Source organism: Gavialis gangeticus, unplaced genomic scaffold (genome assembly GCF_001723915.1).
Source record: "Gavialis gangeticus isolate Ggan-Ray unplaced genomic scaffold, GavGan_comp1, whole genome shotgun sequence".
Lineage (NCBI taxonomy): Eukaryota > Metazoa > Chordata > Crocodylia > Gavialidae > Gavialis > Gavialis gangeticus.
In genome coordinates, this window is record NW_017729032.1 from 137,847,961 (window position 1) to 137,864,589 (window position 16,629).

Sequence of the window (16,629 nt, forward strand, 5' to 3'; positions counted from 1 at the left end):
TCCACCACCACTCTCTGGGTGCGGCCCTCCAGCCAACTAATGACCCATTTGACTGTGTAGGTGTCAATGCCACAGTCTTCTAGTTTTTTAATGAGAATGGGGTGAGAGACAGTGTCAAAGGCCCTCCTAAAGAACAGGAAGACTATGTCCACTGCTACCCCTGCATCTAAGAATTTGGTGACCTGGTCATAGAAGGCCACCAGGTTGGTCTGACAGGACCTGCCTCTAATGAACCCGTGTTGGTTGCCCCTGAGCATAACCTCCCCTGCTGGCCCCTCATGGACATGGACCAGGATAACTCTCTCAAAAAGTTTACCCAGAACCAATGTAAGACTGACTGGCCTATAGTTTCCTGGGTCCTCCTTCCTCTCTTTTTTGAAAATGGGGACCACATTGGTCCTTTTCCAGTCCTCTGGCACCATGACAGAGCACCATGAGTGCTTGAAAGCCATGCCAGGGGTCCTGCAATGACCTCAGCTAATTTCCTCAGCACTCTGGGGTGGAGATCGTCAGGACCTGCTGATTTAAATACGTCCAGTCCCTCCAGAAGTTCCCTGACTAGGTCCTCACTGACCCTAGACCTGGGTGCGCCTCCCCTGGGACCTACGGGGGTCCTGGTTGGGGGCGGGGGGTGACCCGGTCCCTGTTCAGAAAAATGGAGGCAAAGAAATTGTTAAATAAGTTAGCTTTGCTGTCTGGTGCGACGACCAGATTTCCTAGCGTGTTCTGCAGAGGCCTCAGAGGTGAGTTAATTAGAGCAGGTGCACCATCTTTATATGAATTTAAGCCCTGTGAGAGCCTGCGTGACTGAGCACTTAGATTGACCTAACCTTGGTTAGAGTGATCTAAATGTAACACTAGCATGTACCCTAAAAGTTCTTATTGCCTCCTTCATTTTTTCCACAAACGTTCTCAACACTTTTTTCAATTAGTTTTATAACAGGAAAAGAATACATGCACCTACCTGGAGGACCAAAAGGACCAATTTCCCCTTTCTGACCAGGCTTGCCATCAAACCCTGGGACACCAGGTGATCCAGGTATACCTTCAGGTCCTGTGACTCCTATTAGATAAGATATATTTAACCTCAACACAGAACCATATTTCTTCTTCCTTTTTGCATTAAGGGACAATGCTACCCCATTTAGATACAATGGAGATATCCAGACCAGGCAGACTGATTGCCTGAGGTGGAGTGGTGAACACACAAAGTGAAGGTGCATATCTTCTGTACAGACAGTGAAGAGAAAAGACAAGCCTCTTTTGCTTTCTTCTTAATCTACATTTGGAGGAGTTCACGACTGAATGAGTCTAGGTAAAACGCCATAACAAGAGATAAATGGGTAAGCAGTAGTGGGAAATTCACAACCCTACTGGGCTTCTCCCAAATTAATTTTTATTCTACACATTATGTCATTTTTCTTTTTTCTATGTTTCTGTGTATACTTTGGGGGCACAATGGCAGAGCAGCTAAGGTGTCTCACCATCACTCTTGACTGCAAGTTTGAGTTTTGCTTTGGAATTGTACCTCAAACTTCACTCAGCTGACTCAGCTGTAAAAGGTTGCCTGGTCATTCAAGCTGGAAAGTCAGCGGTAGTTGGATGTGATGCCAGCCACATCATTTCCTTGTGTGCTGCTAGCTGTGGAAACTGGAGTGTCTTTTTTAGTTGAGCTCTATAGACTCAGAAGAATTTTTTGACTGCTTGTGTATTTTTACTCTTATTTAAATACTGTACCACTTCATTGCAAATAAATTTAGTCGTACCTGCACCAAACTGTCATTGCTGGCAATGAGAATTTTTCCAGAGCTCTCAGTCTTCCCTAACCTCCATCTGGTAATGAAAATGCTACAGACTTTCCCTTTCTTCAGCCAACCCTTCACTTACCTGACTTCCTTGACTGTCCTGCCCCTTTGCTCTCTTAATAACAAAGAATGTTTGCACCTCCCAAGTCTGTTTTAAGTCAATTTAATTTTGCCAAGTTATACACAATGGTTGTGCTAAAAAAAAGCAGCTTGAGACATGCAAAACAAACTGTCACCAATCTCACTATCATCTACTGCAAGGGTGAAATGTATTCCTTGGATCTTAAGTTCTCTTCATATAAATATATTGAAATATGTGTACAACACACCCCCTTCAGGACTGGCTGGAGAAACATTTGGAGAAGTTTAAGTTACACAGTAGTTTTTTACACAAAAGTTTTTTAATGCCCATGTTGTGTTATATTCTCACATTATTCACAATATATCAGGAACTAAAATTTCTTCTCACCTTGCTGTCCTTTTGGACCCTGAGGGCCAGGGGATCCTTTAGGACCAACAGATCCTATAGGGCCAGGTGTGCCTTGATCCCCTTTAATCAACTGAAAAGGACCTGGAGGACCAGGTGGACCTTGTAAACCTGCCAACATTAATAAAGTAAATGAAAAAGGAAGTGTTAACTATTATGCAACATAAATGCTAATTACCAATTTTAGTCCATTAGCACTATAAGATGGGGCCTTATTGTATGAAGCTCTGTAAAAACAGAGAGGTTTTTCAAGAGCTCTATGATGTATTTAATCTCTGGTCTAAGCATCTTAAATTTAATGATAGTTTATCTTATATAATCTGAACATTCAATATTGCCATTCTATTAATTTGCTGTTGTATGCTACAATTTTTACATCCTACAGAATAGGAAAGGTGATATAAGAGCATAAATAACTATTCTAAAAATAACAAAACCAGAAAAAATGTAAGGCTTCCATACCTTTTGATCCAGGAAGACCCTGGTCACCATGTTCTCCTTTGAGACCTGGGAAGCCAGGAGATCCTTTCACACCTGGAGACACAGAAAAACTTTACATGAACATTTAAGCAATTGTTTTTTATTTTACACCTGTGTGTTTTAAACAGTCAATAAATGGTTTACCCTGAGAGCAGTTAGGCATATTAATAACTTTATCTATATGAGTAGTTCCACTGATTTCAGGAGTTCACAGGAGCAGGGCACGTGAGGTGACTTCATAACATAGCAATCAGTTGCCAGATAAGAGATGACTAAAGGAAAATTGACACTCCCTTGAGATTTCTAAATTCAGATAAATTTAAAATTTGTGTTGACAGCTTACTTTCTTACACTTAATACTTAAGTACACCTAAAGATGATGATGCATGCAAGCCTGCAAGTAGCCTTAAATAAAGTACCTGTCTTCCAACATCTCAAAGAAAATTCGAACTATGCTTGGAATTTCTAGACCCTGACTTTCTAAAGAAAATATGAATTGTACAAACTTCAAAGGCAGAAAAGGGAAAAAAATGTTGAGAAACTAATGCTGTTTCTGTTGTGTGCTTTCTGGAGTAGCTCTGAATTTAAGGTTACAGAATCAGTGGAATAACAGATTAACTTTCTTTAACAAAGGAAAAAAAACCCTATAAAAATGTGGGACTGGAATGAACCTCCCGATTCCCTAAGCTGACAGGGCAGCATTTATCCATGTCCCAAAAAAAATCATCCACCCTAACCCCTCTCACATACTACAGTCATAAAAGCACATTAAAAAAACAAACAAACCCCTGTACAGTGGGCCACTGGTCAGAAGGAGGGGAAACAAGGCCACTGCTAATGTTCTAACACTGCAAAGGCAGAGATGTTGCTAAGTTAATATATGTTTAGGTGACACTATGAAGGCAGTTTCTGCTTCTATGTGCACCCCAGGAGGGCACAGGGGGGTCTGGCCTCCAGATCTGCACGTGGGGGAGGACAGGTTGTCGCGGCGGGCTAGGGCCAGGGTCTGCACCGGGCTCTTCCCAGCAGGGGGCTGGGCTGGGCTGCACTCGGGGCATGTGGCAGCAGTGCTGGGAGCAGGGTCTATGGTGAATTTTGGGGTAGCTGCAGCTCCCCAACCCCACTCCTAGCATCATCACTGCCCACTCTGAGCACAGCTGGGCCCAGCCCCCTGCCAGGAAGAGCTGGTGCCACCCCAGCCCCAGCCCATAGCAGCAGCCTGCCCTCCCCTATGCACAGATCCAGGGAGCATGCCCCCCACTGTGCCCTCCCAGGCTGGGCATAGCAGTGGGAGCCGCCCCCCTTGCATAAACCATGGCTCTGTCCTGTGCTCCGCCCTGCCCTACCCTAGCTGGGCAACACCTGCCCACCCCAGCCCCACTCCCACTCCCACTCCCACTCTCTCCATCCCTCACTGCGGGGGCCTCAATCTACACCCCCACGCTCCTTCCGTCCCTATGTCCCTTCCCCCACAACAGACTTACCAGCCCTACCCAGCTGTGCTCCAAACTGTCAGGCTGCACTCCTGGCCAGCTGCGTGCAAGCATGTGGCATTTATCAGCCACATTATCAGCCACATCAGACAAAAAAAGCCAATTGCCACCACTGTCAATTTTTCTCATTTTGGTGCTGATCCAATATGGGATTGATGTATTGGTGCACCTCTAATTCCTTCCATGAAGCTGTCAAGCTCCACCTTGAAATGATTAAGTTATTTTGCTCCTACTACTTTGTTTGGAAGACTCTTCCAGAACTTCACTCATCTAATCATTGGAAACCTCCTTCTAATTTCCAGTCTCAATTTGTTCACAAGAATTTTGTAACCATTTGACCAAGTGCCAGTATCATTCTTTAAATAGCTCTTCTCCCTCCCTGATAATAACTCTGCAAATGTATCTATAAAAATAAATCATATCTCCCTCTCAACCTTCATTTTGCTAAATTAAACAAGCCAAGCTTTTTAAGTCTCATCTCATAAAATAGCTTGACCTTTCTCTAATTTGCAAAAAGTAAAAAGACAAGAATTTTGTAATAATAGATGAATTATACATTTTCTCCTCACCTGGATGTCCTGGAATACCTTGAGGTCCCATATCACCCTTTTGACCAAGAATGCCTGGTAAACCAGGACTACCCTGTTGGAAAGAAGCCATATGTGAATTATATAGTACTAGATATGCTGTGACATGTCTCTCAAATAATCATAGTTTCATAGTAGCTAGGGTCAGGAGGGACCTGAACACATCATCTAGCCTGACCCTCTTCCACAGGCAGGAATGAATGCTGGGTTCACAAGATCCCAGACAGGTCATCCAACCTCCTCTTGAATTTGCCCAAGGTAGGGGTGAGGACCACTTCTCGGGGAAGCTGGTTCCAAATTTTGGCCACTCTAACTGTAAAATATTGCCTTCTGATCTCTAACCTGAACCTATTCTCCATCAGCTTATTACCATTGTTCCTCGTCACCCCAGGTGGTGCTGGGGACAAAAGGGCTCTTCCTATTTGCCGTTGATCTCTCCTGATGAGTTTGTAGGCAGCCACCAGGTCCCCCCTCAGCCTCCTTTAGCTGAGGCTGAACAGGTTCAGGTCCCTCAGTCTCTCCTCATAGGGCCTATCCTGCTGCCCTCTCACCAAGTGGGTGGCCCTCCTCTGAACCCTCTCCAGGCTGGCCACATCCTTTTTAAAAAGTGTGGTGCCCAGTACTGGATGCAGTACTCCAATTGCGGCCTGACCAAAGTCACATAGAGGGGGAGTATCATCTCTCTGTACCGGCTTGAGATGCATCTTTGGATGCATGACAAGGTATGGCTGGACTTGCTGGCTGCGGTCTGGCATTGGCAGCTCATGTTCACCTTGGAGTCAATAATGACTCGAAAATCCCTTTCTGCCTCTGTGCTTTCAAGAGGGGAACTCCCCAGCCTGTATGTATGCTGTGGATTCCTTCTCCCAAGGTGCAGCACCCTGCATTTATCTACGTTGAACCCCATCCTATTCTCATCTGCCCAGTTTTGTAGTCTGTCTAAATCTATTTGCAGCCTCTCTCTCCCTTCAAATGTGTCTGCCTCACCCCATATCTTAGTGTCATCAGCAAACATGGACACTGTGCTTTCCACCCCCTCATCCAAGTCACTGATGAAGATGTTAAACTGTGCAGGCCTGAGAACCGAGCCCTGGGGTACCTCACTGCTCACTTCTCACCAGGTTGAGTACAACCCATCCACCACTATGCTCTGGGTGCGCCCCATCAGCCAATTTTTTACGCATCCAACTGTGTAGGCATCAATGCCACAGTAGCTTAATTTATTGATGAGAATGGGGTGAGAGACAGTGTCAAAGGCCTTCTTAAAGTCTAGAAAGACTACGTCCATGGCGACACCATCATCCAAGGATTTAGTTACTTGGTCATAAAAGGCAATCAGGTTGGTCAGGCAGGACCTGCCTTTGATGAACCCATGCTGATTGCCCCTGAGCATGATCTCCCCTGATGGCCCCCCACAGATGTGCTCCTCAATGATTCTCTCCAAGATCTTCCCGAGCACCAAGGTGAGGCTTACAGGCCTATAGTTACTTGGGTCCTCCTTCCTCCCTTTCTTGAAAATTGGGACCACATTAGCCAGTTTCCAACCCCCCCGGCACCTGGCCAGATGACCACAAATGCTCATACAGCCGGGCCAAAGGCTCCGCGATGACCCCTGCCAGCTCCCTCAACACCCTTGGGTGGAGGGCATCTGAACCTGCAGATTTAAAAATGTCTAGTCCTTCCAGAAGATCCCCAACTACATCTGCGCTGACTGAAGGCCTGACAGAGTTATCCCCGAGATTTCCCCTACCATGCAATGTTTGGAAATGGTGTAAAATACTCAAGGAGGCAATTATGCAAATCGCATGAACCATTCCATCCCAAGATAGTTCTTCTCTAATGTAACATTTTTCAGATGAAAAGTGTTCACTGCATCCTTCTTTTTATGTAGGCTATGCTATATTTTACCCTACAAATACACTAGGTTAGAATATGGTAGTTCAATGTGAGTGTAGCTAATAAAATGGTCTTGTGCAAGGCTTGGCAAACTTTTAGAGCATCAGACTGGGCACTTGCAACCCAGCTGCCACTATGGGCGGGCAATACCCCACCCCCACCAATACTCTGCTCCCTGCTGCTCTGATCCCCTCCCTGCTTTGTGCTCTCCTCTGCTTACTGGGTGCTGCCAAAAGCCATATTGAAATGGCAAATTCAGTGGCAAAGACAGGAAGCTTTAAGTAAACATTTTAACACAGTCCCTTTACATAGCGGCTTGAATGCAGCTCCTTTAAATTGGGAACTTCCCCCAGAACACTGAATTAGACCCGTGTGGGTCATATCTAACCACTGATCATCATAGACCATTGATCTGTGGTCTTGAACCTGGGAAAAGACACATAAAAAAAATATACCACTTGGGGTGCAAATATTTCTGAATAGGACACTAGGGACCTACTAGGGGCCAGACTCAGGTTGCTGGCCCCTAGTAATGTCCATGTAGATAGAAAGGGAACCCTGAGGTTGTAAAGAGATTGAGACCTCTGCACCAACAGGTTAAAAGAGATCAAAGGTACTCAGTGTCTTCAAGTTCACTTGAAGAGAACTTGGATTTTCCCACAGCAGTGAACTGAGATTAATGTAAAGCATAATTCTCCTGTCCTATACAACTACTGAAATCAATTAAACAACCTTCACAGTGGTTTATTAATCAGTGGTGCCCAGAGGGCAAGATGAGCGGTCCCAGGTCCATCCACGGGCCTCTGGATCCCATCCATGAGCCCCACTGGCCACATGAAAAGAGCCTGCCCAGGGCCAGATCTCACATAGTTGGATCAGGTCTCAGACAGTGCCCCACAGTGGCATAAGGCCCTGGCTGAGCCATTTCCATCTGGCTGGATTGGGCCCTGGCTTAGTGGTTGAAACCCTGTGTGTGGGATTGGCTTGGCTGGGGCTGATCCAGTTCCATGCAGCTTGGAAATTTGGTGGTGAGGAAGTGGTAGCAGTGTTCATTGGCACTATTTCAGTACTGCCAAATTTCTGGACCTTTGGAGAGACCTGTGTGTCAGATTACATTGCTCCATCAGGTAGATCTGGCCCACAGGCCAGGGGTTGAGTGCCCCTAGTATACATTAAGGCCCAGAAACTCAGGCCCAGGAAATGTAAAGTATAACAAACATTCCTTAGTCACTCAGCGAAAGTTACTGCTAGCACATTTCACTACAAGATAGTTCCTGTCTCCATTTCCAGCTGATCTGGAGCAAGTATCTAAAGATACCTTAGAGATTCTTCCTACAAGAAGCTGTCAACCCATGTCTTAAATACCACAGCAGACACAACCCGTTTTAATTACATAACATTTGCATATATTCTGAAAGAAGACAGACTCTCTGCTCCTAGGAACTTTCCAAAGGTTTAAGACACAGCAAGGTGGGAAAAGGATATCAGGAAGGATATGGGATGTATTCCCAAGGTAAAATGATCTATTTGCTTGTAGTTACACAGCATATCTATTTGCTTGTAGTCACACAGCATATTATATGCATGATCTATTTTTTAAAAAGGAGTGTTCTCTGCATATTTTAAATGCTACCTGGCTAATACAAAGGCCTCCATAGCATCAAAAAGAAGGCCAGGATTGACTGAGAATACAAGTGTGGGACAAAAAGTCTCAGTTCACCTTTTGAAGCAAACCAGGTATCTTATAAAATTTGAAGCCCAAGTGATTTATTTCCAGAGGGGATGGAAATTTTCCATCAGAATAGCTTTTTAATTGAAAATATATTTTTTATTATCTGCCTCCATTTGATAAACCTGAATGGATGATTTAGTTTGTAGTCTGTTTATTTCATAGGTTCATAGATGTTAGAGGCTGGAAGGGAAGTTTGGAATGGAAATACTTCAGTTTATTCCATTGAACAATTTTGTTTCACCTTGATTAAGTTTAACCAGAGTTGCTTAACTCCTGGGACTTATATTTCAGCTGCCCAATGCTCACATTTCTCTTGTGAGCCGGGTTACCCGTCTCAACAACTTCCATGATGCACCAGTCACTCTGTAATCGAACATTCCATGGGAGATGAATTTGGGTAGAAACCAGAAACCTGGCATAAAGTTCCATGAGGCAAAATACCACTACAAAGCCATTTAACATACTAAAGTAACTCTAAACACAATGTTTTATAGAATCATAGAAAAACAGGGACCTCAGAATATCATCTAGTCCAACCAGGGACAGGATCATCCCTATCTATCTAATGCATCCCAGACAAGTGTTCACTAAACCTGCTCTTAAAAACTTCCAAGAACAATGATTCCCCAACCTTCTTCCACAGTAAGCCTGATCCAATGTTTACCCTCCAACTGAGACAGGTCTTCCTAATATCCAACCTTAATCTCACCTGTTGAAATTTCAGGACCTGATGACAGTTAAACAAACTAAAACTAAATATTTTGACTAAGGTATTTTGAAAGATTTTGTTTTGAATGGAAATGCTGAAATGAAATGTTTCATCATTTTTAAAAACATAAATTTTCCAGAGTTATTCGTTCTATGAAATTGTGGGGTATTTCAACTCTTTGTCCGGAATGTGAATCAAAACATGCTGAAATAATGAAATCTCCCAAAGCACAGACATTATGATTTTGGCTACGCTCTGCTTAAAAGCTCTCTGGCATTTAATATATGGAAGGTTATGCTGGAATATACATATTGATCTTCCTGAAAATGTGCATTAAAAACCATTCTCTCACATAGTTAGTACTACTATGCAGTTGTTCTGCGTGCTAAAACCTGGTATGCGAGACAGATCCAGATTTTAAAAATCTCAAAATCCAGACTTATTTCATTTCACTTTTACTTCTAGAATAAAAAATTAAAGCATGGACAGTGCTGTGCTTCAAAAAATGAGGGTACAGAAATACTATGAGAAAGGATACATAATATTGACAATTCTGGTAGGTTTAAAGATTTGCACATTTCTTCCCTTATACATGGAAATGCACAGGTCCAAAGAAAAGAATTTTTTGGATAGTAAAAGGGGACTGATACATGCCAATAATGTATTAAAATCATTACGTGTTTGTTTTTCTGTAACAGCAGCTATATTTCACTGACAATACTGAAAGTGCACTTTATTTGCACTTATTTGAAAGGCTTCATATCTTACCCAAAGACCCGAAGCATTTTCAGTATGCAATTTATTTTGAACTATGCTACCTTTAAAAGCAAGTACTAATGCATTTGTAGGATTTATTGATATGCTGCAGCCATTCTGTACCGTTAACACTCTGTAAATTATATACAGCATGTTGTAAGCTACCATTTGCTATCTATAAATTTCTAGTTAAGTTATTTAAGTCACTGGGGCTTATTGGTAGGCAGCCCTTAAAATAGATAATTAACATATTTTGAAATAGATTTTACACAGTCAGCAATAAGTCCAAAGGCATTTTGGGTAAAAAGTATTATTAGTTTGAAAGTAAAAGACCTATGATTAATACATTCATTAACTGGAAGCACCAGTTTTGAGCCATGCTGGAGAATATGCTTAAAATAACTTACAGGCATTCCTTGAAATCCCTGATCACCTTTGACTCCAGGTCTTCCAGGAGGTCCAGGCCAACCATAGGCTCCTTTTTCTCCTTTGGCACCTTCCAGTCCTGGGAGTCCTGGAGATCCCGCTGGACCAGGTAGACCTAAAATGGAGAGATGAAAAAGAATTTATTGGCAAAATCATTTCTCTGTGATTAGTATCTGGATGAAGACCAGTTGGTTCAAGTGACGATAGACAAAACCAAAGTAGTGATGGCAAAAAGTGAAAATGCTTCAAAGATATAGCTGGTGACATGGAATTCTCCTTTTTTATAAACGGATTAATTTTCAGATCAAAAAGCTTTGATGGAGTCCTGCAGAATCCAAGCCTTGGAGTCCTGCAAAATCTATTCCTATAAAACAGATCTTGTTTCTCCTTTGATTACATGAGTTAGGAGGTTTCACTTGTTCACTGTGCAAAGACTGCCACAGTGATCCATGTGTCAGCCACACTGTATTTCAATTATGGCAGTTCACTGCATTTGTGGCTCAAAGTGGAAGCATTGCAAAGAATCCTGCTTGCAAAAAGTAACTATACAACCTGCTCTGAGGAAACTACTTCTGTACTCCAATGGTTTCCAATCAACTTATCCTGCTAATCCAAGGCCTTGACCTCAATTTTAAAACCACATTCACTGGTCAGGATACAGCAACATCAGCAATAGATATCTCCATCCAGGGGTGCAGAAAGCCAATAATAAAACTCAGGATGGAGCACACTGAAGCTGCAGGTAACATGCTTTGGCCCCAGAAAGGTCATGTGGCATAAACTACCAGAGAATATTAATCCAACCTACTCTAGCATGCACTACCATTTAAGAAAAAGAAGCTGATATTTCTTTTTACATTAAAAAAGTATTTATACAGAGATAAGAGATCCAATAAAGGACTTAATCCTAAGCCATATTAATTATATCCTCAATGTAAAGTATTTAAGATAAATGCCAATAATGCTGACTAGCAATAAAGACAAATACCTGGTAGTCCAGGTTGGCCTTGGGGTCCTCTGTCTCCTTTAGGGCCTTCCATTGGTCTGCCTGGGAGTCCAGGAAGACCTGGTTGACCATGAGGACCCTGTGGGCCAACAAATCCTGGTTCTCCTTTTGAGCCTGGGATCCCCGGGCTTCCTGGGGATCCTGGAAAACCCACATCACCTTTTGCACCTAAGATGTAAAACAACCCCCACAGTTGTCAGATAAAAGGAAAAACATTACCAAATCATTTTGCACTGTTATATGCTGACAATAAGCTTTATTCTAATAAAAATGTATTGATATATTCTTTTAGACATCAATCTTGAAATGCCATTCTTTCTGGAAACTACTATTTGTTACCAGATCTTCAGAACTGACATACAAGGAATGGGTAGCTTCAGGAGAAGATCTTATCTGTTAAACTGGTTCTGACTCTCTGTCCAACTACTCCCATCACTCTTCCTCTGCTGCATGCACCTGTACATGCAAGCTCACCTATGCATACACCCCTAGCCCTAAGAATTTCTAAGGGCAAAATCCTTAAGTCCTTAAATCAGCAGGGACCCTGGTTTTCTCTGATAAAACCAATCCCCAATTTTCAGTTTTAATAAACTAAAAAACCTGTCACATTTTCTACTCATTTCCACTTAGCGGACATTTCACCTGAATAATGATAACAAGGTATAATTCTGAGTCAGTGGATATCTTTACCAAGATGTAAATTAAAATGTTTAGTGTTTCTTTCCCAATTTGTACAAACAGATTCATCAGGCATCTGACTAGACCTCTTATGTGTACATGATCCAGAGGATTGACTGTTGACTACTACAAGTCGATAAGCTTTAAACAGAATTTTAGAATTGGTTTGGCTCAGTCACTGCAATGTAAATTAGCTGGTGTAAATATGTATGAAAAAACAAAATATTGAAAAAGTAAAAAATGGTGTTCCTGTCATCTTTCACACACAGAGCCAGAAGTTTAAAGCCTGAGTTCTCTCTTTGTATTAAGTATTTCTGGGTGTATATAGTGTCAATTAGGTATATCAGTTTCCTTTGATCATGTAGCCAAACACAGAAATGACACAAATAGTGCCCAAAAAATTAGAGGGACTGGGGTGAAAAGCACACTAATAATCTGATGTTAAATTTGCACCACTGAGCTTTGCTTATAAAAGTTGCTTTCCCCTGTCATTTCATGCCTGTTAATGAGAAAAAAAGATATTCAATAGTAAGGAACCAAAGATTTTAAACAATATTGTACGCAGTTCTTTTCAATTTACAGAAGAAAGTAGCAAATAGAAAATGCAAGTATTTTATACTGCAGATTAGTTTGTCTCCTCACGGTTATACACACTCATATTTTATACATGGATTGGGAGAAGGAGAGATTGGAATTAGAATTTCTTAATCTTCTTTTGTCAGAAATGGTTTGTTTTCTCTTTAGCACTACATCTGTTGTGATTCTTTGGTAATCCTCAATGTATGAAATAACACACTAGCATTCTCTGGCATCTCTAAACCAATGATGGTGGATACTAGGGAGGGTAATGAACAGAGAATAAGATCACTCTAGACATATACCTGGTTCTGTGCTTTCTCTCTAAAGCATCCACTCCTGACACTGTCAGAGACTGAATACTGGTCTAACCAGCTATGGCACTTCTTATGTTCCTATCTCCAGGCTGACTGAAGAACAGGACCTTCCTAGCAAAGCAAGCACTCTTGGACACTAACTGCTTATCACCAGGTGCATTTACATGTGCAGTTAGCACATAGCAATAAACTCTGGCACAGTTCACACCAAAGTTTATTGCTTCTGGGTGCAGCATTTACATGTGCACCTGGGATGGCAGCATGTTGAGCTGGGATGGCACAGCCCTGGGCTGGCAGGGAGCCCAAGGGGTGGGGGAATAGGGGGAAGGAGGGGTTCAGCCTGCAGCGCAGGACTGCTCTGCCTCAGGTCAATATGCCGTGGAAGGACTGCCTGGGGCACGAGGATGCTACAGTGCAGGGCTAGCCAGAAGGCAGCCCCTGCACTGCAGCACTCTTGTGTCCCAGCCAGCCCCTGGTCACTGTCTACATGTGCATTACGGTACACTAAATGACTCCAGTGTAGGATAGTACTTGCCCTGGACACTACTATCCTATAACAGAGTGAATTAGTTTACTGTGCCCTAATACAGACACACGTGTAGACAACTCTGCAGTAAAGTGCACATGTGAATGTACCCCTGGATCTCAAATCCCCAGTGCACTGAAATCTCACTGGAGACTGTGATTTTTACCAAATTACTATGGAAACAGAATTACTTCAAATTCTAATGCACACCACACAACACAGGAGTAATTGGTATTATCTTATCACAACACATCTTGCAGTAATTTTCACACTAAAATAATTACCTATTTTCAGGCATATCTAACTCATGTCTGAGATGCTGCCACTGTAATAGAAATTGGTATTTAAGCCTCTCAGAGAATTTTCTGGCACATCTGAATAGTACATGTATAAAAATAGAGTTAAAAACCTGTTTCAATTATTACAGAGTTCAGTCTATAAAAATCATGCATGAATGTTTTGTTTTCTTTCTACTAATATTACCTTTATCTCCCTTTGCACCTGAACTTCCTGGAAGTCCTCTCCCTGGAAGACCTACAAGGTGAAAGCAAGATAAATGAAAGGATGAGATAGTAGTTGCAATTATCTACAACTAATCAAAATTTATTAGTAAAAAGTGCCAGTATTTGAAAATAAGAGCTTATGCAGAAACTTGTTATGACACTGCATTTTTTTTTAACTGTGTAGCACAGTAGCTCAGGCTTCTTGCTAGGTGCTACCACAATACACATTTAAAGGCAAGGCAGCCCTACTACACTATTTCACAGGTGACTTATGATGAAGTTACACATTGCACATAGACCATACTAAATTTGTGGAAGTTTAAGCAGTGTTAGAGATAGCATGCATTGTGAGCAGTCACATGTTAAGGGTTAATATCATTTGTTGCCTGCACAGGTCTGACTTGTCAATATAGGGCTAGAGAGGAGGGGTGAGGCTAGGAACCAGGACATGGGGGCTCTATTCTTGATCTGACTGGGGGGCTGAAAGCAGTGCATCCAGGGATGCTGGAGGACTTCAAATTGCTCATTTTATTCATGTGGAGCTGACTCAAGTTACCCTAACATGAGCTAGGTAGCATGGCCCAGAGTTAACCCTTGCTTGAAGTGATATAATTTTGAGACTCTCAGAGGACATTTAGCATGTGTTAACTAACTATAGCATGCAGATACTCTCATCTGAAGTGCCCTAAGTGTAATGTGTAACTTCACCCTTATTGTGTGGAAAAAAATCAAAATGTATCAAACCATTAAACCACTGTGAGCCTTTGGAGCAGTTTTTCTTTCAAACTAACACTGATGCACAATTAAATTATTAACAGTGTTAAATCAGGGGTGTCAAACTCACTTGAGGCCCTAGGCTGGATCTGGGCTATAGGGTTCTAGTGGGCCAGATCTGGCTGGTGCACACCAGTGGCCACTAGAGTGATGGCAGTGATTCTGCCAGTGTTGAGGGATCCGGACACAAGGGTCCACCAGTGGTGGGAAGGGTCTGCGGTAAGAGTCCAAGGACAGCAGCTCAAAGCCAAACTTGCCACTGATGGCCATGGCCAGAAGAACCAAATCCCACATCCCTGAAAGGCTACATAGAGCTGTTCCAGGGGATGGATCCAGCTCACAGGCCATATGTTTGACATCCCTGGTCTAAATCAAAGTGGCTGCAGTGCCTTCCATCTGAGGTAAAGACAGACTTAAAATATTGACTTATTGGTAGAGATTCTTAACACTGCAAATTAAGTAGTGATGGTTGGTGCCAGGCATTCAGCATGTGATTTAATACATTTCAAGATTTTTAACCTGCTAACAACTAATTATCCACAATGAGCAAATCCAAAGTTAAGATTTTTAAATTTGCTCATTGTGATCAATTAGTTGTTAGCAGGTTAAAAATCTTGAAAATTCAAAAGGCTCATTTCAAGTCATAAAAAGCCAAAGCACGGGGTCCATTATCCACAATGAACAGGTACCTTTGTCTTTTTTGTTTTTTCTTGTTGTAGGAGTGCCAGGCAGTGCAGTCACCTTTTCAGTATTAACCTGTGGGACAAGGTGGCCCAGCAATAAAATGTCAGCTGTGCTGCAGTGTATTATTATGCCTTGTAACTAAACACTTTTTATGATGACCACAAAATAACTCCATCAAAACTACAACTGGCAATCCTAGGTTGAGAGAGAAGAGTTCTATCTGGGATCTGGGTGACATGACCTGCATGATCAGAGTGGCAAGAGCCCCCATGGGTACTGCATAGTATTATGGCTATAGAGGTTGATTAATTTATGATTATGGAAACCATAAACACCACTAGCTGTTTCTCCTTAAATAGTTCTTGAACTGTAATAAACTTATGGCATCTTACACTGTAGTCTATCAACATATAATACATCTATATAATGCTTTAAAGTATTTAAATTATGGAATTCTACATCTAAGTAAATGACTTAGTCAAAGTTCAAAGGATATTCATAGTTATAGTGAATTGCTTTAGCTTTGATTACTAAGTTTAAAAACATGCATCTGTAAAGCCTATACATCTTTGAGAAAAGATAATAGCAAGCACTTATTAAATTTCAGTTCCAGGTAACTAAAGCAGAGACAAGGATTTTTTTGGGTGATAACTTTTATTGGACTAACTGCAGAGTTGGGAGAGAGTTAGACAAGACTTTGAAGGCAAGAGATTCTTTTTCAAGTCTAAGGAGAAAAGCCAGCAAATTAAAAACATTTGGAAGAGGAGGGAAGACAAATTCCATGGGGTTGCAGAAAAAACTATTAGCAGAAGAAAAGAACCTGCTTACTGGGAGATCAAGGCCTATCAAAAAGAGGAAGGATCATTACCACCTTTCCTGTGTGAGAAAAAAATCAGGAATCGGGTAGGTTATAATGTACCATAAGGTTAATATCAGTGTTAGAGTTCTTGGTTTCTAGTTTCCAGCCAGCTTATAAATTTGTGTCCCCAGATTCACCATTTAAATGTCTAAGGTAGATTTCCCTCAAGCACGAGGATAGTGAGTCAGAGAGAAAGCTGTTGTTTTGTAAAAAATATGCTCCTAATGGTGTATGTTTATCTCTGTCCTTTAAGCAGACAAAGTTCTTCCAGTAAATCTGATATCTTTTATTATACAAACTAAAATATTTGGAAAAATTCTTCTTTGCAAGCTTTT

The 16,629-nt window shown here is 41.9% G+C and overlaps 1 protein-coding gene across 1 annotated transcript in view; it reads right to left on the bottom strand.

The window, feature by feature from the left end:
• COL4A1 (collagen type IV alpha 1 chain) overlaps positions 1 to 16,629 on the bottom strand; it is a 175,162-nt gene that overhangs the window by 23,606 nt on the left and 134,927 nt on the right. The window contains exons 41-47 of the mRNA XM_019523837.1: positions 13,958 to 14,008; positions 11,360 to 11,545; positions 10,353 to 10,486; positions 4,835 to 4,907; positions 2,755 to 2,826; positions 2,275 to 2,403; positions 965 to 1,063 (exon numbers count right to left, since the gene is read on the bottom strand). Of these exons, the coding sequence (XP_019379382.1) occupies positions 965 to 1,063; positions 2,275 to 2,403; positions 2,755 to 2,826; positions 4,835 to 4,907; positions 10,353 to 10,486; positions 11,360 to 11,545; positions 13,958 to 14,008 (744 nt within the window). The remainder of the gene's footprint in view (positions 1 to 964; positions 1,064 to 2,274; positions 2,404 to 2,754; positions 2,827 to 4,834; positions 4,908 to 10,352; positions 10,487 to 11,359; positions 11,546 to 13,957; positions 14,009 to 16,629) is intronic.